The sequence below is a fragment of the Tachysurus vachellii genome, chromosome 23 (assembly GCF_030014155.1).
Source record: "Tachysurus vachellii isolate PV-2020 chromosome 23, HZAU_Pvac_v1, whole genome shotgun sequence".
Taxonomy (NCBI): domain Eukaryota; kingdom Metazoa; phylum Chordata; class Actinopteri; order Siluriformes; family Bagridae; genus Tachysurus; species Tachysurus vachellii.
The window spans coordinates 8,092,446-8,113,908 of NC_083482.1; the positions used below are offsets into that span (position 1 = coordinate 8,092,446).

Here is a 21,463-nt window from a genome sequence, read left to right on the forward strand (position 1 = left end):
GTCCTCAGTTTCTGTTTAGCTACCGTATTTGTGTTTCTCTTTAAGTCTCTCTCTCTCTCTCTGGTGTGGCTTACAGCCTGGTATGGCATTACTTTGGTAGTATCTGAACAACAGTTTTGTATTGTCCATATTTTCACTCGGTCATTTCAATCCGATGCAAAGCTTTTAACTCCAGCATCGCACCAGGGCTGAGATTCAGTGCTAAACTGCGTAGGAAGAGAATGAGAGATGATTGAGAGGGCGAGACAGGGGGACAGGTGTGTCTTTCCCCTCAATATTTCACTGTAGTCAGATAACTCTTGCCACAGATTTGCCTCTCGTCACTAACTCGTATGAAGACACCAATGCAGACACACCCATTCCTCAAACTCTATCAGGCCCTAGATTTATATTTCCTCACCCTTTCTTTGTAAGTCATAATAATTCTGATCCTGCATCTCCACCCCTTACTCTACGCTGTGACGTGATTGGTGGAGTAAGTAGATAAACCACAGCCTTTGAAGTCCTTTATATAAGCAAGGAAATGACTGTTTGTGCTCTGCAGCCATGGAATGCTCTAGCAGTGAGCAGGGAAAAATGTGCATCATGTGTGCCATGAGATTTCCAAAAGAGGAGTTCATCCTGAAATGGCATTTCTGGAAAAAAAATATTTTAAAAAACTTTATCAACTGTTCCAATGATCTCAAGATTTTTGGTGTGTGCTTAGTTTTTCACTGGTGCTACAAGGCTAATAAATAAAGCTTTTATCTGTCTGTAAGGTAAAGTAAAATTTGTGAATAAATCTAAGAATATATCAGAATGTATTTTTTGATCTTTGTTTTCCGATGCGAAATCAGCCAAAAGCTTCATTTACTACTTAGCTTTGTTAGCCTTGTAGCACTGAAGCTAATAGCTACACTGAAGCTACACTCATTGCATTGAGTCTTGCTGATGGAGTTTAAGCTCCGTTTTATTTTCTGAAAACATGATGAATTAAGCAAAATCCTCCATCGACACTCTTGGTGCTCCTGCCTCTTCCTATCGGATTGACCCCTGACCTGTGTGACTTGCACTTTCCTGCTGCACACAGAAAGGAAGCCACCCACCAGATGCAGTTTCACAGCCACCCTTACTATTGTCTCCTCTGATATCATTCCTCTTCCACTAAACTCCACAGACAAACAGTAATTAGAAACAGACCCAGTCTCGGTTGGAGCTCCTGGCACGTGTTCTCATCTTGGACAAAAGTTATTGAAGTTCTCCAGCCGTGCTCATGGCAGTGACTAATTAATGCGTGTGTGTGGGTGTGTGTGGGTGTGGGTCCAGCCGGGTGTGTCCCTTATAAAAATCCATTAGTGTGTAAATGTCAATGCGAGAGAGTGAAAGGACGGCTGTTTCCAGTGGAGCTGAAAGGCCAGGAGTCTGTCTTTCTGAATGTGGAGTCTGTGTGAGCCTGGGGTGCATGAAGACTCTGGGTGGAGGACCTGATCTAACACTGTGTTGTGTGTGAAGTGTGTGTAAGCACAGGCTATTTGAACTGCCAACTGCTAGCTCAAGCGTTTAAGAGCAGAAGACGCCAACTCACCAAGTTTAATTGTGGTGTTTCTGTAGAAAACTGGTGAGGGGCGTTTCTGAAGTTGCTGCATGTGAGATTCATTATTCCTGAGACGAGAAGGAGAGGATTCCTTCTGGGCAAAGCAGAAGGAGGCAAAATAGGTTCCATTTTTACATAATGAGTTGCATCGTTTTCCCCCAAAGTAGAAGTTGTTTGAAATCACTTGAAATTTGTCAGCAAATTAACAATAAGCAATGAACCTTTATGGAAGTTAAACTTTCGTTTCTTGGACGTTATATGATATGATAGTTAGATATATTGGGGCAGTTGTTGAATTCAATCAAATAAATGATTTAGAATGTGTGACTTTATAACAAATTCAGCTTTACATGAATGAATAAGTCTCATGTACAGCATCTCGTTACAACTCACTCGAAACCTGAACCAGATTACTCCTCGAACCAATCTGATGGTATGTGTGTGTGTGTGTGTGTGTGTGTGTGTGTGTGGTCTGAGGCTTCTTTAATTCCCTACTCGTAATTTCAGTTCCTACATGTTAGTAGTGCCATTTAAGTGGCATGAGTGACCTGTGGCCAGTTTTTGTGAATACAGGTTAAGAGAGGTTTGAGTGAAGGGTAAGAGCGGTTTGAGTGAAGGGTAAGAGCGGTTTGAGTGAAGGGTAAGAGAGGTTTGAGTGAAGGGTAAGAGAGGTTTGAGTGAAGGGTAAGAAAGGTTTGAGTGAAGGGTAAGAGAGGTTTGAGTGAAGGGTAAGAGCGGTTTGAGTGAAGGGTAAGAGCGGTTTGAGTGAAGGGTAAGGGCGGTTTGAGTGAAGGGTAAGGGCGGTTTGAGTGAAGGGTAAGAGAGGTTTGAGTGAAGGGTAAGAGCGGTTTGAGTGAAGGGTAAGAGCGTTTTGAGTTTGTAAAACAAATGTTAGTTTGTGGTAATTGCCTATGCCTTAGAAATGCTGTAAAATGCTGGAGTATTGCTTTCATTATGCCAAAAGTGCAAGTCTTACGTAACCTTCATGTCTTTATTCTTAGTATCATAAAGAAATTATTTTGCCAGTTTCACTGTCTTCTCTGCAGTCAGCAGAAATGTTGTTTCGAAGGTTATTTGGCTGATTCAGCACTTGTGCAATATTGTAAAATTGTTGTGAAACTGCAACAGTTTTATGGGTCAGAATCTTTCAGATTTGTTGATGACTGATGCAGTGGTGTTGAGCTGAAAACAAAAAATCCACAGACTAAACTAGTAGGCTCTCACATTTACATAGTAAAATAATATAATATGATCAGAGAACCTCAGGCTTGTGTGAGGTAACAACAGACATTTTTGCTCTGCCGTCTTGGTAACAGACAAATGCTGAGAATCAAGGATCTCACAGGACATATAAGACTGCAGTAATGTTAGAGGAATGCTGTTGGCTGTCTACTGGTTCTTGTTCAGATAATGAAAGTATGTGGATGACATTTGGTGTAGGGTTATGGTGAGGTCATCTAATCTTGTCTTTCTCTAGCTGTGTATAGTAATAATGGGAAATCTATTTTTATTTATATTTGATTCTGTACTGCTGCGTTGTATATTTTGTGCTTTATAATGTGATTTTACAACATACCCGAGTCTCACTATACTGTACGTAATTTGTCCTGATATAAACAGAAGACTTTAATGTTGCTAAAATCATCAGAGAATCTTTTGCAGTCACTGCATGCAAGTTTCAGATGCAGATCCAAGTAGTAAATGTTACCAATGTATTAATATGTATTAATGTAATCTGATCATTACAAACCAGCACAGTGTTTATATTTCCCACACTCAGAGCTTACTGTCAAAGCCTTAAGCTTTCAATCCTGTTATTTAAATCATTTTTTAAACACAGTGCCTTGTATTATTGGCATAAGTCCAAATCTTCATGCTTACCGTCTGTGTGTGTGTGTGTGTGTGTGTGTCTGTGTGTGCACTCAGCTGGATGGAGGCCTGTTTGGATGAGGAGCTTCCCCCCACCACCGAACTGGAGGAAGGCCTGCGAAACGGTGTATACCTGGCAAAACTTGGCAACTTCTTTGCCCCACAGGTTGTCTCTTTGAAGAGGATCTATGACCGTGAACAGACGCGCTACAAGGTAAGAGCAGAGGGGGAAATAAAACCCACAATGCTCATTATATCACATGTGAGGAATTTATGCTTTTTTTTTTTTTTTAATGCTCTGCTTGTAGGCGACTGGACTCCACTTCAGACACACAGACAATGTGATCCAGTGGCTGAATGCTATGGCTGATAAAGGCCTTCCCAAGGTAAGAAATGTGGATAATGGGTGATATTTTTGGGAAAGGTTTTGCTGGAAAATGGTTACTAGCTAATAAAATAGCGTTTTAGCTGTGATTTGACTTTCTATGTTTACACATAGTAAATTATAGCATTGTCATGTTGAACTGTTTAACATAAATGCCTTAAGTGGTCAAGAAATGACTCGCATTCGATCCTAAACAAACCTTATAGTAACTTAGCAAACTATATTAAACTGACCACATTATTCTTTTACTGATGGAGAAACCCAAACATTGTATGAAGATGCATTTGTGTTCTCACTAAGTATGAGAAAGCAACTAATTCCAATATTAAAATGCCCCAAGTTCCATAAATACTGACTCACATACTTGCACAAATAATTTTTTTTCTTAAATTGTTTTCTTAGCCAAGGGATGGTTAGGGTTAGGAAATAACAAAAAAGAATAATGAAGACACACAAACACACCTTGACGAGCCATGTTTTCTGCTAATGAGCTAACAAGCTAATACTACTAGAGCAAGACCCAGCTTCTGGACTGGGACATATATAGTCCTTGTGACAGACTTGGTTAATTATATCAGATCCAATTAATGGTCAAGCACAAAATGTTTCTGGGTATAAATCATCAATCAGGAAGTGAACTGTAAAATTAAAAGGAGATTATCTCCCGAAACTTTTCAGATATACTTCCATGCTATTGTTAACACTAAGGTACCGGTACAAAATGTCTTGAAACACCCATTTGTTTAGCCAAAATAGAACTAACCTTTAACTGTTGTGCCGGTTGCCTCTGTTCTGTATCTGATGTTTCATTCTTCATTTTTGTACTCGAGTCTGATATTCAATTAGTGGTTCATGATTATGTTCCCTCCTCCCAACACATTTTACAGTCATGTTAAAATCTCTTTAATAAAAGTATTGAAAGCTGTCCTACTTTCAAGACCTACGTATAGGAGATCTAGCAGGTTTGTGTGGGCCTGTGTACAATGTAGAGGAAAAAAACATTCACATGTAAGTAGCCCAAATCTCTGCTGTATCTAGCTATGAGACGCATGCAGCTGAAAATCAGTGAGGAGTGAGAATGTAAATGAGGAGGAAGTGGTACACTGGTAAGTGTCTGGGCCAAAGTCAAATCTAATTGACAACTCTGAAGTTAGCTATCTTGTTCAAATTGTTAAACGCTCATTATGTGTATGTGTGTGTGTGTGTGTGTGTGTGTGTGTATGTATATGTGCATATGTGTATATGTGCATATGTGTATATGTGCATATGTGTATATGTGTATATGTGTGTGTGTATATATGTGTGTATATATATATATATATATATATATATATATATATATATATATATATATATATATATATATATATATATATATATATATAAAATATGCACGTGTATATAAAATACATATAACATCAGAGTTTGATATATGCCCTGCCTGTACTACAGATGTGATATTTATGTCTTGGGTGAAGCACCCAGTAACAGTTTCACTAACTAACATGCCCACTGAATGAATATCCCTCAGCACTCAGAGGCATCTCGAACATGATCCAGCTTGCCTAACAGCTCAGCGTTTGTGTGATGACAATAGAGAGCTTTCAGTGTATGCTCACTAAACTGCTCACTCCCAGGCTCTGCTGTCTCCCCTCCCCCTCCTCAGATTTTCTATCCTGAGACCACAGATATATACGACAGGAAGAACATGCCACGCTGCATCTACTGCATCCATGCACTCAGGTACGCCACATGTTCCTCACGTACCACTCCAGACCCACACTGAATCCATTTACTTGTCCGTGTTTTTACATTTAATTCTACTTAAAACTGGTTCAGGGAGTGTTGCACATAAGCTCTGTTTGAATTTTTATGAAGTCACATAAGGCCCTTTATTCATAACGTACATAAAAACAAATGCAGATTTGCCATATAGTATACAGTGTCATATGGACTGGATTGATGCAAGGATTTTCACTCAACAGTTTTTTAGATTTTACACAAAACAGTGTGAAAAAGCTTGGACAGTAGGGAAAAAAAAAAGGGATAATTAAAGGTCATTAAAATCTGGATTTTTTTTTTCTAGCTATTCCACCCTGCTCTGCAAAACTGCACACTAATAAATCTCCCAAATGTAGAGGCAGAGGCAGGTCCAGATTTGACAGTTTGGTGAATGAAGTGTTCACATTTCTGCAATGTGAAAGTGCCGTTAAATTTCAAGCTTATCTGATCAGGAGACGTTTAGTGTGTGTTGTATGTTTAATAGCAGTTTTCATCGGAAAAGCTGGTGCAAGCTGTGTTTAACAGTTCGTTCCAGTCCTACGGTGAGTGGATACACAGACCACAGACCATAAATCTTACCTTGCAGAAGCAGGAAATTGCACACAGTGTAGCAGGGAAGAGAGGTTGGCCAGGGGCTTTTGTGGGCTGAAAGACAGGGGGGTTTGTGTTTGGAAAAGAACTGCATCTTACTGTAGATGTTTTTAACAACGCAGATGTAACTCCTGCACAAACGTGTTTGTGAGAAGGTGTTGAAAGTCAAAAGCTATGCACCACTGCATACTGTGATTAATTCCTGTTGAGCTTGTACAGAAATAAACTAGACCTCTTCCTGTAATTCAGCCTGTTCTTATTTCATTTCAGCCTGTACCTGTTCAAGCTAGGCTTAGCCCCACAGATCGCAGACCTGTACGGCAAAGTGGCCTTCACAGGTGAGTGACCCCAGTGTGCTTCAGTTACCCTCTGAAGTTGTTTTCTATTAGCAGCAGGAAGCCTCAAGGACTCGTGGAATTTTGGGAGTGTATATTACTAACTATTACTGATTGTGTGAGCTTTTCCGGTCACTTCCTGTCGCGCCAACATGCTCAGCCTGCCAAGCTCATGGCAGGGGATTGTGATTTGAACACGCATGCTAAGAACAATGTCCAACCCTCACTACCATTAAAAAAACGTCCAGTATGTTTACATGCTCCCTTATTTGGTGCCATTCTGTAAATAGCATTAGTCTAGTATCTGAAAACTCAAACTACAGGGCAGAAACAACTTGCCGTTTCATGGTTTCAGACCGGCACATTTTGCTAATGAGACTCCTTTCCTGGTGGAAAAGTCCTAAAGTACTAAATGGTTGATAAGTACTAAATTCTGTTCTAAGATCAGAACAAATACCACACCTTGTTGGTGGAACTGGAAACGTACACGTGATGTTTAACCTTTTATAAACCCAAATTTTGTGGCTAAAATGAGGTCATACAGAGCCTGTGTTTTGTCTGGAACTATCATGTTTGACCCACATATGCCTAATCTCTGTCTTTCAGAGGAGGAGATTAACAACATGAAAATCGAGTTGGAGAAGTACAACATTCAGATGCCGGCTTTCAGTAAAATTGGCGGGATCCTGGCTAACGAGTTATCTGTTGACGAGGCTGCTTGTGAGTTTTATTTACAGATCCTTCTTATACTCCACAATCAAAGATGATCAATTATAGGTTCAGTCAATTGAGGTGTTTTTTTTTTTTAGATCTGGAAAATGGATCTCTATTTCCTTATTTATTTAGAAGTGAGAGTTTTCAGGATGTTTCTAGATGCTTTTGGTGTGTGGGGGCAGTGGGTAAGCGAGTGGGTAGGACAAAAGCAAGATGTTGAAGTTTTGACATGACCTTCTTGGTCCCCAGAGCTGATTCGAAGAAGGCAGTGAATTCCCATTTCTCTTGACACATCTGCTTGGCCAATCTTTAACATCTGGCCCTGTTATAAAATCTGGGTCAAATTGTAAGAACAGATATTTTGGAAGAAAAAATAGATATCAACGGAGAGCAAGCAAAAGCTGTTGAAGATGATACAGTGTTGGAGAACATTATTAGAGAATCTCATAGTCAAACATGGAAATCTAATCCTTTGATTTAAGTTCACTTTTACTAATGTCAGGGAACAGGAAGTTACTGCATGCTGGTGTTAAATTTGTGGAGGCTCATTTCATCCAGTTAAAGAAACAGCATTAAATAAGTCTGATAATGACAAATTGAGGGGAAGTAGGACTTGGAAGAATATCTCAGAATGAAAAGAAGATTATTAAAAAAATGATGACTGATTATTACTGTGTAAACATTTGCAACTCTGGTTCCAAAGGTATTGAAAAGGTTTTTGTTATACATGTTGAGTATAATTCACACACACATCTGACGAAATCTTATGAAGTAATGCCAAGAACTCAACTAAGCATTCAGGTAAGAAACATTGTTAGACAGAGAGTGTTGACACGATGCTGTGTTGCTTTGATTCAGTGCATGCTGCCGTGATCGCCATCAATGAAGCCATTGACCATGGAGACCCTGCAGGCACTCTGGCAGCCATGAGAAACCCCAATGCCATGCTGCTTCACCTGGATGAGAACGCCGGCCAGCACTACCAGGACACGCTGTACCAGGCCAAATCAGAGAAAGTGGCCAACTCCAGGAAAAGGGTGCGAGAAGCTTAACCAATCTTAACCAGTTGCATAATATGAGCCACAGTCTTATTAACCCAATGATCCTGTCATTGCATAAGATCTAAGCGCTGTGTCTGCTTTAGATCGGGGAAAACATGGATGCAGAACGGGATGTCTACGAGGAGCTGCTCACTCATGCTGAAATTCAGGGCAACGTCAAAAAAGTTAACTGTAAGTTTGCTATATTCTGCTTGTATACACGTTTGGCTTCTTGACGTCAGCGTTTTCCGTCCTGACGCCCTTCTTTGCTGTATTTCAGTGTCTAACTCCCTGACCTCAGTGGAGCAGGCACTATTCGGTGGCGATGAGGACAAGCTCTACCAGGCGCTTTCATCACCAGCATTGGGTCTGCAGTCCCTCAAGTCAAAGAACAAAGGCTGGTACCTCAAACAGCTGATGGCAGACCGTGAAGCAAAAGAACAGGTAATGGGTTAAAAAACAGAGCTAAGCTATTTGCGCTTATATTTGAAAAATAAATGGATATAACTCTCATCTTTTGGTTGCTCAGAACAACCCAGGAGAGCCGTTGACCAAAGAAGAGCTGCAGAGTGGCGTTAATGCAGCTAACAGCGTTGCAGACAGCTATCAGAAAAGTATGAATATGTCTCCCTGTTTGTGTACTTCCTTGTCACAACACCCTAATTAATATATATATATATATATATGTGTATATGTATATATGTTTTTGAGTGTATGAAATGGTTTTTTTTTTTTGGTCATGCAAATTTCCAGATATTCAAATAAATTTGGACAAAAAGTATTAAGTATTGCGTGATTTAAACCATGGTTTTTGCAGTTGATTCAATGGCTTTGTTTGAGTCCGTTTTATTTTGACCCAACTTGTGTCTTTTCTCAGTGCTTCAAGCCGTACAGCGGATTAATGCTGCAATAAAGACAGGTGTAGCTGAGGACACAGTGAATGAGCTAATGAATCCAGATGCTCAGCTCCCAGCCGTCTACCCGAGAGCCGCTGAACTCTACCAAAGAGAACTCTTCACTCTACAGCAGCAAAGCCCAGAGGTCAGAATACACAAACATACGCTTAAAGTAAGATCGAGTTCCCTTGTCCTGACTAACATGTATCTTTATCCGCTTGATCAGGGTTCGCTCACTCACCCGGAACTTCTGGTTGCCGTAGAGATGCTGTCATCGGTGGTGCTGATAAACGAGGCTCTGGATGTTGGAGACCGAGGCGCTTTGTGGAAACAGCTGAGCAGCCCTGTTACAGGCCTCAGTAATGTGGAGGGAGAGTACTCTCAGAGGTGAGACGCACTGCCAGCCTGCTGTACGAATCACTCAGTCACACGCTAGCCACTTTTTATGTTTTTTTTTTTCAGGTTTAGAAAAATTTAAGCCCAAATTAAACAAAAAAAATAGCACTGACATGTAAAATGCCCATAAAACTTTATGCCTACTGAGGAAATGTCCGCGATCAATTATTATTTGTATTTTTTAAGAGAATGTAAATTTCACTTAACTCATTTTCCCTATTACATAAAAAAAAAAACATGTTTTATATTTACAAGCTACAACAATGACCTTTTTATATGATTTCCTGTTTAGCAATGAGCGGAAGCTCAGGCTAATGGGGAAACATTATATAATAGACAATATGGCTGCTGTTTTATCATCACACACGCTGTATATTGACCATGCCTCATACTGCCATGAGCATTAGGTCTTGTTTGCATAAAAATAAGCATGACACACACACCATGTTGATTTGTAAAGCAGTGATCAACACAGCTCTGATTTGTGGCTGAAATAGGATAGTCAACTCCATAAAGCAACACGGATATCTACCATATCAAACACTTTTGGTCAATTCTCAGATCACCTCACAGAAACCTCTTAAACAAACTGCCTAAATTTCCATTTTGAATAGAGCTGAGTCCCGACATCTGCAAGCCATGGTTATATTTGCTCTGTATGTTTATATAGCTCTTTGTAATGGTGTTATTAAAAATTAATCACCTTTATTGTGATTACACTGACTCCACTGCTCCAGGCAACACCAAAACAAAATGCACATGTACAGGTTATTGTTGTCTGTTTTAGGCTTTATAAGCTATTCCTTTCATTTCTATGTTCTCTCTAATTGCAAAAAATGAGCATGTAATTTATTGTTGTAGAAGATTTAGAGGATTAACACTAGCCATTAGAATTGAACAGGCAATTTTAAAGATGCATGTAATATAAACAATAGTTTATAAACCCTGCCATTTGTCCAATTAGGACACACTAAAAATGGCATCTTATAAAAGAAGGAAGAATTAGTTTTTGTCTATTGTAGCTGGTGCGCTTCGGTGGATGAGCTGCATTACTGGCAGATTTAGTCACTGCACTCTCAGGAGGCATTCATTTTCCATTTAGATGCCATTTTTTAAATTGCCACAATATTTGGAGACGCTTGGAATTTTTTAAAATGACCAAAGACTTTCTGCAGATTTGGACCAAAACATCATCACAGCACTAGGTAAAGAATATAATAAAAAGTATGCAAACTGAGACAAAGTTTACATTTGTTCAGATCATTCTATATTGCCCCCATTTTGGTATTGCATCTTGCAGACGTTCATTTCCCAACAAGCAAACATCTACAGTGCCTTGAAAAAAAAAAATCACTTGTGCACCAGTTTCTAGGTTTTGTAGCAAAAGAGGTGAATAATTATGCAGTCATCAAAATTTTGCCAACTATATTGATTTGTTTTTGCCTATTTTGTGAGAGGTCAGAACCATATTAATGGTCTATAATCCTGAAGAAGAGTTTCAGTTCCAGGTTATTTCAGGTTGCTATAAACTAGGAACATTTAAGGGATAAATACTTAAGTAAGGAGTGGTAAGTCCTTGTTCAAGCATTTTGTAACTCTGTCTGGCTTAAAATAGGTTTCTCATGAACATGTCAAACTCGTACAACCATGAGAGCAAAGCAATGAAATAAAACATGATAAACTCTGATGTTTTGGGATATTTGTCTGGTGGTGTGTTTGTGCCTTCATGGTTTGGTTCAAACAGGTTTTCGGTTTTGTTTGCAGGTACATGGAGGATTTGATGCGCCTGAAGGATGCAGCGCGAGAAGAAGGCAGCGAATATCTTACGTGGAACGACATCCAGGCGTGTGTGGATCAGGTCAACAGCACGATTCAGGAGGAGCATGAGAGTGAGTCACGTATAAGCTTCAGTCCACAACCTTGGATCGTTGGTTCTGACCTTTCACAAACTTCTGATGCGTCATGTTTTCAGGAATCGCTGCTATTGGACTGATTAATGAGGCTCTCCATGAAGGAGATCCAAAGAAGACTCTGGAGGCCCTGCAGCACCCTGCAGCCAAGCTGACGGATGTAGATCCACCAATAGCTCAGCATTATTTCGACAAACTCCTGGAGACCCGGAGAGAGAAAGCTCACGTAAGTTTTTTCTTCTACAGAATGAGTGCAGTATAAAATTTCAATTGCCCAGTCATTCTAGAAGACCAAAGTCACTCTAAATTGTCACTCCACTGTCTCTGTTGAAGGTTAAAGAATATTTTAGTAATAATAGAAAATATAATATAACATAAAACAACACTCCAGGCCTGCAGGTATCAGTCATTGTGCCTTATTAATCAAATGAATAAATGTGTTTATAAATTGTTCCCAGCCGCATTTACACAAGAAATGTAATTCCATAAATAAATAATTAGCCTCAGCTTTTGTCCAATTAGGACAAAATAAAAACAGCATCTTATAAAAGAAGGAAGAATTAGTTGTTTGTGTCTATTGTAGCTGGTGCGCTTCAGTGGATGAGCTGCATCACTGTCAGATTTAGTAGCGCACCAGCTACAATAGACACAAACAACTAATTCTTCCTTCTTTTATACTCGAGTACAAGTATCGTGCTAGAAAAAGACTTTGGTAGAAGTGAAAGTTACCTTTTAGAATATTACTCAAGTAAAAGTCTTAAAGTATCTGATATTTACTGTACTTAAATATCAAAAGTAATTTTCTGATATTTAATGTACTTAAGTATTTGAAGTAAAAGTCAAAAGTAAAATTTCAGTGATTTTCGTTAAGGCATAAGAGGCACTTCATCCGGTAGGAAGAATCTTTCATTCCAATGTACAGAAACATTTCTTGCAAATACGGCCACGGGTGTATAACGTTATCTACTTCACCCTGTTCACCACTCGGTGGTCAGGGTGGTCGTCTACGATAACGGGAGGTCCTCCAGTAGGTGCTTCCATGGCAGTTTCAGTTGTGCTTCCGCCTCCTTTGGCAACTTTACACTGAAATAGAGCGTGCGGAGCGTAATGCAATCTAGGAGCAGTGATTCGCCAAACCTCCCTTATTGCAGTCACACACATTTCTTCTGATTTTATTTTGTAGTAACGAAGACGCTTAGTGGAAATACATCAGAGTAAAAGTATACATTTTATCTAGGAAATGTAGTGGAGTAAAAGTGAAAGTTGACATAAATTTAAATAGCGAAGTAAAGTACAGATACGTGAAATTTCTACTTAAGGACAGGTACGAAGTATTTGTATTTGAAGTATTTGTACTCCTCCGTTACATTACAACACTGCTGCACTCTCATGAACCATTCTTTATCCATTTAGTTGCCATTTTGTCATTTCCAGCTCTGTAAGGGCATTAATGATTCATCAGTCTCTCCACGAGTTTGCGATCATAGAAACTAACACAAAATCAAGCTAACGCCACCGTATTTGGAGACACTTGCAATTTTTCCTGCCGATTTGGACCAGACATCATCAGAACACACATTCAGTCAAAGCACTTCGATTCACGTGCATCAACCATGAGTACTGCTGTCAACAAATATAGTTACACGTCTTCACTGGTAAGACTTTAAAGAAGAACAGGCAATTTCAACAATTTTGCAGTTTATTGCAAATAGAAGCACAGATACTGAAAAAAGCTGCAGCACAATCAAGCATTTTTAGCTGTAACAACCACAAATAAACAGAGTGAAATCCTGGAGGCACTGATTTTATCAGCATACACAAGCGAGTATGAAGAAATTGCTTTTGTTTTTGTAAGTCAGACGAGAATTTGTAGAAAAACTGTTAATGTTAATTACATTTTTCTTTAATTTATGCTTTTTAAACCATCAGGTAGATTAATTCTATCGTGTGTGTATCTGTAAACAACAGAATTATAGATTAGTAGCTGAGTTGCTGATCACCTGCAACTACACTCCACACCTCACCATCTCTTCCCTACTCTAGAGTCTGGATCTCTGCATATGTAGTAAAGAAGCTGCCCAGAACTCCTGCCAATATTTTCCCTACATTTTACAGTTCCATAACACTTAATTAATTTTATATTTATTTATTTATTTATTTTTTGCAAATGTCTTTTCAGTTGAAAGCAAAACTTATTTGTGGTTACAGACTGCTAACACATCAGATTGCTAGTCACTGATTTGGCAGTTATTTGTGAGGGAGCTTTCATGCTGGTAATTTACCCTTTGAGCTGTTCCTTATTTTGGATAAAGACGGCCTTATGTATTTCCTATTATTAGATTTGCTCACACGTATAGATGAAGGAACATAAAATATATCAGGCTAATGGTCTTTTTAGTCTTCTCAGTGAAGGGGATGTGTAAACTTCTAATCTGTCATTAATTCCTCATTGCATATGACTCAGTAACCCATGACCTCATACTGATAACATCATTAAGACCCAATGACTCATGCTCTATGTTAACCTTTTTAACCTTTATTATTATTGTTAGTTGTAGTAGTAGTCCAATGTCTGAGTATCAAACACATTCTGTTTGATACTGTTCATCAGTATGGATTTCTCCCCTGGCTGCTTTTCTTCATTAGAAATAATTAGCCATCACTTTGTTTACACGTGTCAAAGTGACTGTAAAGCTGTCACTCGCTGAAAGTGAAAGTCTGAATATGCAGGTAAGTTCACGTCGTCCCTGTGCTTGCTTAAATAACGTCATCCAGATGTGGGGGAGCCTGGAGCGGGCACCAGCCTGCAGATGTAATGAGAATATTTCCAGCCTTGCTGAATAGCCACTGATTGTGTTGCAAGAGTTAGAGTCTATGACGTATTGACTTTTTTCCCCCTACTTATTTTCCACACCTATGCAGACTTTGTATGATTTTCAACTCCGATTTCTATCTAATGTGTGTTTGAGGCTTAGTTTTTGCTCTGTCTAATTTCTGAATCATGCAGGAGTCGACATGGCAATGAAAACAAAGTCTTCCTTTATGCGATGGATTTCTCAACAGTAGGAAATAACAGTCTGATGACTGTCGCTGCCTTAAAAGGACAAAACTCTGCTCCTCCACACTGGCAGAATTAGACTATGCATTTTTAAGCTCTGACCATATTCTGAGTGGAGATTCCTGGGTGTGATGTGTACCTCGAGCTCTCCAGATGTTCTTGTGACAGGAAGTGGTTATGGAAGGAAGTTTCTGAATCGTTTCTTTCTTCTTTTAACTTCTGCAAAGTCATGTACTGTGCAGCTGAAGCAAGGGAAGATCTCTATTCAAACAAAGCTGCAAAGGTTTTGCACTCTGAGCTGAAATTCTGGGTAAAATTAGAAGCAACCCCGTTTTATTGTTCTCATGTTGTGTCCGAGCCTAAAGAGGCTAAAATATAATCTGTCATTTTGCTCCACCTTGCTTCACTTCCTTAATTGCGATTGGCAAATTTTTTGTTATACCCCGATGGATGGAGAAGCTTGGTGGAGTTACTGTACAAATAACATCCTGGGCACAATCCTTATAAATGTATTATGAATAAATATGGTCATAATCTGATATCCAAACGATCATCAAATATAATAATAATAAATTTAAGCACAAGCTCAAAACGAATTACAAGACAAGAATTGCAGTGTGATTTAAATCAAATGATCACAAAACAGCAGGGTTTTAATCAATTCCAGGAAAAACACTAAACTTTTTATTCCCTAGTGGTTTAGTAGCTCACCACCACACCCTAAAGTTCAGTTGAACCACCAGCACTTGAGGCTAATGGGGAGGGGCCCTGCGCTATTAGCCAATCAGCATAGAGATTTGCTCACAGCGGAAACCTCCAAGGCCCCGCCCACTTCCTCTTCATCCAATTGTAGCAACAGATTACAGAACTAGATGATAGATTCACTACAGGACTGAATTCAAAGAGATTTATTAAATATGCTGTAAGTAAAAATGTAATGAGATTTTATTTCTGTTTTCAAAATATCAATGTCTCGTTTTGCCGAGTTTAATTTTCTGTCAAATCGGGAAACTTATTAGTGAAACATAACACTAAGGGAATCAGTTTTGTTCTAAGCACCAAGTAAGCCATTTTATTTTAAACTCATGAGCGCATGTGCTGTAAATAAACCCCAAAAAAAGAATACACAGAAAGACTTCACTGTACCTAAAAAGTCTCTGGTTCATAAATAGTTTCACAATCCAAACAGAGATCTGCTTATGTGTCAGAACTTCTAGCCAATCCCAGTGCAGTGTGCTGGTAAAAAGGGCGGGAGAATAAAACCGCAGGCTGGTGTGACCCTGCGAAGAAACAGAGCCTCCTGGTGGCTAAAAGAGAGAATACATTTATTGAGATCCGTGTTTAGGTAGGAAAGTTGACACACAGTTTTTTTTTTATCATTTCAACTTTTTATTTTGACTCTATTTTGGTTTAGGAGACTCAGGATCCATCAGCAGTGCTCTGGCTGGATGAAATCCAGGAGGCCATCTTCCATTCCAACAAAGACACCGAAGAGGCCCTGCAGTGTAAGAAAAGACTACCCATAGTCTCGAGCTTACATCATCATCATCTTCATTATTTTTTGGCATTAACACAGCTTCACTCTGACAGTCTCTCAGGCAATCCAAACCATTAATGAGGCTGTAGACAGCGGGGATGCGACCCAGACGCTGGCAGCTCTGCGCACACCTGGATCTAGTCTGTATGGGCTGACCCCAGAGTGTGCCCAGACATATCAGGATGACCTGTCTAAGATCAAGAACGACAAAAAGAAGGACGGTGAGAGTGTAACATGTGCATCACCTGTGTACCGGTAACTTTAGACATATTTTGATGGATTTGAGGTGGATGTGAACCGAGTGGATGTGTTTCCTAGGTGATAATGGTAGTGAATGGATGCAGCACTGGGTGAAGGGAGGCTACAATTACTACTACAACCTGAAGACTAGAGAGGGAACATGGGACGAACCAACAGGATTCATACAGAACAACACACAGCTGAATAAGGATGAGATCCAGGTGAATATTACAAAATATTTCGACAGTGATTTAATATTATCTTTATTCTGATTGTGCTGCAGAGGCTCGGCAATTAAGGCTGTGGGTTACAAGGGGTTCAGGTTCCAGCACCACCGAGCTGATACTGTTGGGCCCTCGAGAAAGGCCCTTAACCCTCTCCACTCCAGGAACACTATCATGTCTGACCCTGTGTTCTGACCTCAAATTCCTAACAAGTTGGGATATGTGAAGAAAAGAATATGCTATAATAATTTAGGCTCCTTTTTAATTTACATAATTTGGATATGATCATCTGGTAGCTGTCTCATCGTAATTTGCACTGCAGCTGATTTCATCACCGTAATCATGAGCCGATTCTTGTTTCTGTTCATGTCTAGTCGGTCGTATCAGGAGTGACTGCGGCCTACAACCGTGAGCAGTTGTGGCTGGCTAATGAGAGTCTGATCGCTAAACTGCAAGCACGATGCCGGGGTTTCCTGGTTAGGAGGAATCTGAAAGAGCGACTCGACTTCCTACAGTCCCAGGATCCATCCATCAGATGCATCCAGGTGAGTCCTGGACTCCAGGCAACAGGCCTCGTTAGGACTGGTGTGTAATCTGTAAGTGGTGCTGTTCATGACTTTACTTTGCCACTGAATTGATTAGTCCTTTGTGATCGACAGGCCCACTGGAAGGGTTATAAAGACAGAAAGGCCTTCAGTGAAAGAAAGCAGTACTTGAAGGATCACACTGAGGATGCTGTTAAGGTATGATTGCGCTTCATATCTGTAGTTTAGAGACACTGATCTAGTTGAGTCATGATTACAAGTGATTACAAGTGTGAGCTAATGTTCGGGCTCTTATTTTTCAGATCCAGTCAATGGTTAGGATGCACCAAGCTCGCAAAAAATATAGAGATCGCCTGAAGTATTTCAGAGACCATGTGAGTAACCGTTTCCTCAGCATCAGTATATAACAATGCTATCTATTAGCAGTATTTACTTTTTTTTCACAGCTTCTTATTCAGACTTCGTCAATGTTTACTCAGGAAGAGTGCGGACCAAAAATGGGTTTATACACTTGTTTAAGTGGATTGTCTGGTTTCCTAATGCATATAGTTCACATGGCTAAAGTTTGCCAAATACGTCTTTAGTAAAAGAACAGGGTTTTTCAGTATCATCTAGACCACCACCTTTAAACTCAAGTCATGCCATAAAGCCTAAAAAAAAAAAAATCAGGAATAGAATGAAATGCTGTCAGATGTAACATAGTAGTGGCAGATAGTTTAAAAATTCTCAAAATAAATGAGATTACAATAAATATCTAATTGCAGTCTGGAATATTACTGTAATATTAATTATAAATTAATAAATGATCTAGCACATCCTATTAGATTGCATTTAATGTCCCACTTTTTTCTTTTCTTTTTTTTTTGTTTACAGTCAAAATATATTCATATATTTCAGCATGACATTGTGCTTATAGCAAACTGTCAGACAGCGGTATAACGTACAGTAATACTGCTCTATGTTAGACCCAATAGAGCACAAGAAAACTGTCCAAAGACAGAGAAGTGCATCATTAAAGCTTAGCATGGTTTCATCAGACCAACTCGTGTGTGAGTAACTCTCACGTAATGTCTGAGTAGCGCTTAAGTCTGTAATTATGTCTGAAAACCGTTGATGTAGTTTTGGTATTAAATCATTACTACACATGCTCAACTCAACTGTAAATACAGTGCATGCTGATCTGGAGCACTAACCAGGTTCCTCGGATATCTTTCGTATTCTCAGATTGATGAAGTGGTGAAAATTCAGGCGTTCATCCGGGCCAACAAAGCAAGAGATGACTACAAGACACTCAGTAAGCATCACATCATATCTCTATAATGATTTATTCCTGAGATATACGTTTATTCATAGATTAATACATTCTAATTTTTAGTAGTATTTGTGGGTTTTTTTTTTTTTGTTGTTTTTTTGTGCTCACATCCTCTTTTCTGACCCAGTCAGCGCAGACGATCCACCGATGGCGGTCGTGCGTAAATTCGTGCACCTGCTTGATCACAGTGACCAGGACTTCCAGGAAGAGCTGGAACTGATGCGCCTGAGGGAGGAAGTGATCACCAACATTCGTTCCAACCAGCAGCTGGAGAATGACCTCAACCTGATGGACATCAAGATCGGACTTCTGGTGAAAAACAAGATCACTCTGCAGGAGGTCGTGTCCCACAGCAAGAAGCTCACCAAGAAGAATAAGGGTGAGCTGTCCAACCTCATGATGATGAACAAGCAGAGGGGAGGTCTGAAGGCTCTCAGCAAAGAAAAGCGAGAGAAGCTGGAAGCTTATCAGTACCTTTTCTACCTTTTGCAGGTAAGTTCTGCCTCACGTACAGTAGGTCTTGCGATTTGTCATCTTTTGGCAAAAACTAAAAGCTTTTTGTGTTTCTATTCATTCCTTAGACGAATCCTACCTATCTGGCCAAGCTGATCTTCCAGATGCCTCAGAACAAGTCCACTAAATTCATGGACTCTGTGATCTTCACGCTATACAACTATGCATCCAACCAGCGTGAAGAGTACCTGCTGCTCAAGCTCTTCAAAACAGCACTGCAAGAGGAAATCAAGTAAGATTCAAGACCCAGGTCATCATATCCAACATGAAACTTTAGAATCGGTTGTCTGAGTCATCCGTTTAGTCATGAGTCTAATGCTCAGTCTTTTTGAATAGATCAAAAGTGGATCAGATCCAGGAGATCGTAACTGGAAACCCAACCGTCATTAAAATGGTGGTGAGCTTCAACAGAGGAGCTCGCGGTCAGAACGCTCTGAGGCAGATCCTGGCTCCGGTCGTGAAAGAAATCATGGATGATAAGACGCTAAACATTAAAACTGACCCGGTGGACATTTACAAGGCCTGGGTGAACCAGATGGAGTCTCAGACTGGAGAGGCCAGGTAACGATTGCTTTATTAAAGTTTTACATTTGCACTTTAATGACTTATCAAACTTGTGATTAAACCAGGTTCTAGCTATGCAATAAAACAAAATAGAATGTGCTGTTCTAAGAAAAATAAGCATTGACTTGCTGGTGTGAAGTGACTAATCATTGTATCTGTCCATTACCACAATTTGGCAACATGAAAAATATTTTATTCATTAACAAATGACCCTTTCAGTCTATTTCTAGTTAAGTATATTATAGTTGTTATGTGACTCATTAGTTCCTGTGTTAGCTGATACTCTAGAAACGGTGCAAGAGATTTCAAAGGTCAAATATTTTTGCCTATTATATACTTTTGCACCTCTTTTTTTTTATATAAATTTACTTTTGGGGAAAACCAGATATTAAAATGCTAGAGCTTTACTTCAGCTTTTACAACATGTGAAAGAGAAACATATTTCAGTACATTTTCTTTGAGTTCGAGCATGTAATGGATATTTTCCACTCCATCACACACAAAGATTTTGCTTTCAGGAAGCTGGAGAGTTTAATGTACTTACATTTTTTTTTTTTTTTTTCATTTACAGCAAGCTGCCTTATGATGTCACACCAGAGCAAGCCATGAGCCACGAAGAGGTTCGAAACCGCCTGGAAGCCTCCATTAAGAACATGAAGACGGTGACGGACAAATTCCTGTCAGCCATCGTAGTTTCAGTAGATAAGATCCCGTGAGTATTCCTCTTTGACATGATGAGTCCATTTTTCTGGTGTTTGCGCATGTGTAGATTTGTCTCTTATGCGTGTTTTTTCATTATATGTAAAGCTGTAAGAACGCTGGTGTGTTCGGATTTGAATATTCAAACGCAGGCCTGTTATATGATCTGCCTGTTTGTTCAGGCTCAGTGTGGAAGCATCAGTGTTGCTCTCTCTCTGACTCTGACTGACTGACTTTATTCATCTGCAGCTACGGAATGCGTTTCATTGCCAAAGTGCTGAAGGATACACTGAAAGAAAAGTTCCCCGATGCCACAGAGGATGAGCTTTTGAAGGTTTGTGATTTGTGATCACCGCTGATCGTGCCTCTGAGTTATAAATGTTGTGCACGTTTTCTTCATTTTCTTGGGTCGTTTCTGGCTTGGATCTGTTGTATGTTTATATACACAAACCTGGATTTGATCACTTCTAGTGATGGGCATCTGAAGTAATTTTGTGGTTGATTTAAAAAAAACAAAAAAACAACAACTTTGACTACTTCATATTTAAAATAAACCGACTGACTCGTTGATGATGGGAAGTTTTAATAACAGAACATTTCCCTTGTTACAGCAAACAGCTACATTTTATCTAGCATAGTAGAAAGGTAGAATTTGCTAAATGTATTATTTTACGTCAGACAGAACATGCATTAGTAGCTACTGTATACAGAATGCTTGATAAATAAACCAGGTCAAATCCCTAAACAACAAAATGATGGAAATATCGTACTTTTATTATAAAACATTAATGCTGTAGATTGTTTAGTTTGGTTTTATACAGTCCTGGTACTAATAGATATTATAGTAGTTAAACAGGTGGAATATGAATCCGACACACAGTGAACATGAAGCCATGGTGATTCGGATTAATCCTAATTACGTTCACATATACAAGGAAAAAAAGAGCTTGTAGTGTCTACTGTATATTGTCAGGTCACATTCATCACAACTCTTTGGTTTGATTGCGCCATCCTCCAAATCCCCCTGCATGCGAGTACAGTTTGACTTTGTTACTCGGTTTCAACAGGCTTGATTTTCCCATGAATATAATCACTGCTGTCACTGCTCTCCTCTGTCCTCAAGTTTCAGCAGTATTACAGTCACACAAGTGTGGGGAAAGTCACATGATTTAAAAGGATCAGTCATGGAAAAAGATCAGGTTTGTGACAAATAAAGGGAGAACGTCATATTTGTGCTACTTTGTAGGAGGTATTTAGTGCACTTCACTTTTGCGTTAGCA

General features: G+C 39.4%; 1 protein-coding gene across 1 annotated transcript in view; it reads left to right on the top strand.

Moving 5' to 3' along the window:
- Window positions 1-21,463, top strand: part of iqgap1 (IQ motif containing GTPase activating protein 1) — a 36,577-nt gene that overhangs the window by 9,803 nt on the left and 5,311 nt on the right. Inside the window, exons 3-27 of the mRNA XM_060859791.1 lie at window positions 3,500-3,656; window positions 3,751-3,828; window positions 5,494-5,570; window positions 6,471-6,538; window positions 7,142-7,255; window positions 8,108-8,286; window positions 8,394-8,481; window positions 8,570-8,733; window positions 8,819-8,903; window positions 9,167-9,330; window positions 9,412-9,572; window positions 11,346-11,470; window positions 11,554-11,717; window positions 15,964-16,054; window positions 16,140-16,307; window positions 16,405-16,547; window positions 16,925-17,095; window positions 17,210-17,293; window positions 17,398-17,469; window positions 18,320-18,389; window positions 18,535-18,899; window positions 18,989-19,152; window positions 19,257-19,481; window positions 20,056-20,196; window positions 20,433-20,517. Of these exons, the coding sequence (XP_060715774.1) occupies window positions 3,500-3,656; window positions 3,751-3,828; window positions 5,494-5,570; window positions 6,471-6,538; window positions 7,142-7,255; window positions 8,108-8,286; window positions 8,394-8,481; window positions 8,570-8,733; window positions 8,819-8,903; window positions 9,167-9,330; window positions 9,412-9,572; window positions 11,346-11,470; window positions 11,554-11,717; window positions 15,964-16,054; window positions 16,140-16,307; window positions 16,405-16,547; window positions 16,925-17,095; window positions 17,210-17,293; window positions 17,398-17,469; window positions 18,320-18,389; window positions 18,535-18,899; window positions 18,989-19,152; window positions 19,257-19,481; window positions 20,056-20,196; window positions 20,433-20,517 (3,403 nt within the window). The remainder of the gene's footprint in view (window positions 1-3,499; window positions 3,657-3,750; window positions 3,829-5,493; window positions 5,571-6,470; window positions 6,539-7,141; window positions 7,256-8,107; window positions 8,287-8,393; window positions 8,482-8,569; window positions 8,734-8,818; window positions 8,904-9,166; window positions 9,331-9,411; window positions 9,573-11,345; window positions 11,471-11,553; window positions 11,718-15,963; window positions 16,055-16,139; window positions 16,308-16,404; window positions 16,548-16,924; window positions 17,096-17,209; window positions 17,294-17,397; window positions 17,470-18,319; window positions 18,390-18,534; window positions 18,900-18,988; window positions 19,153-19,256; window positions 19,482-20,055; window positions 20,197-20,432; window positions 20,518-21,463) is intronic.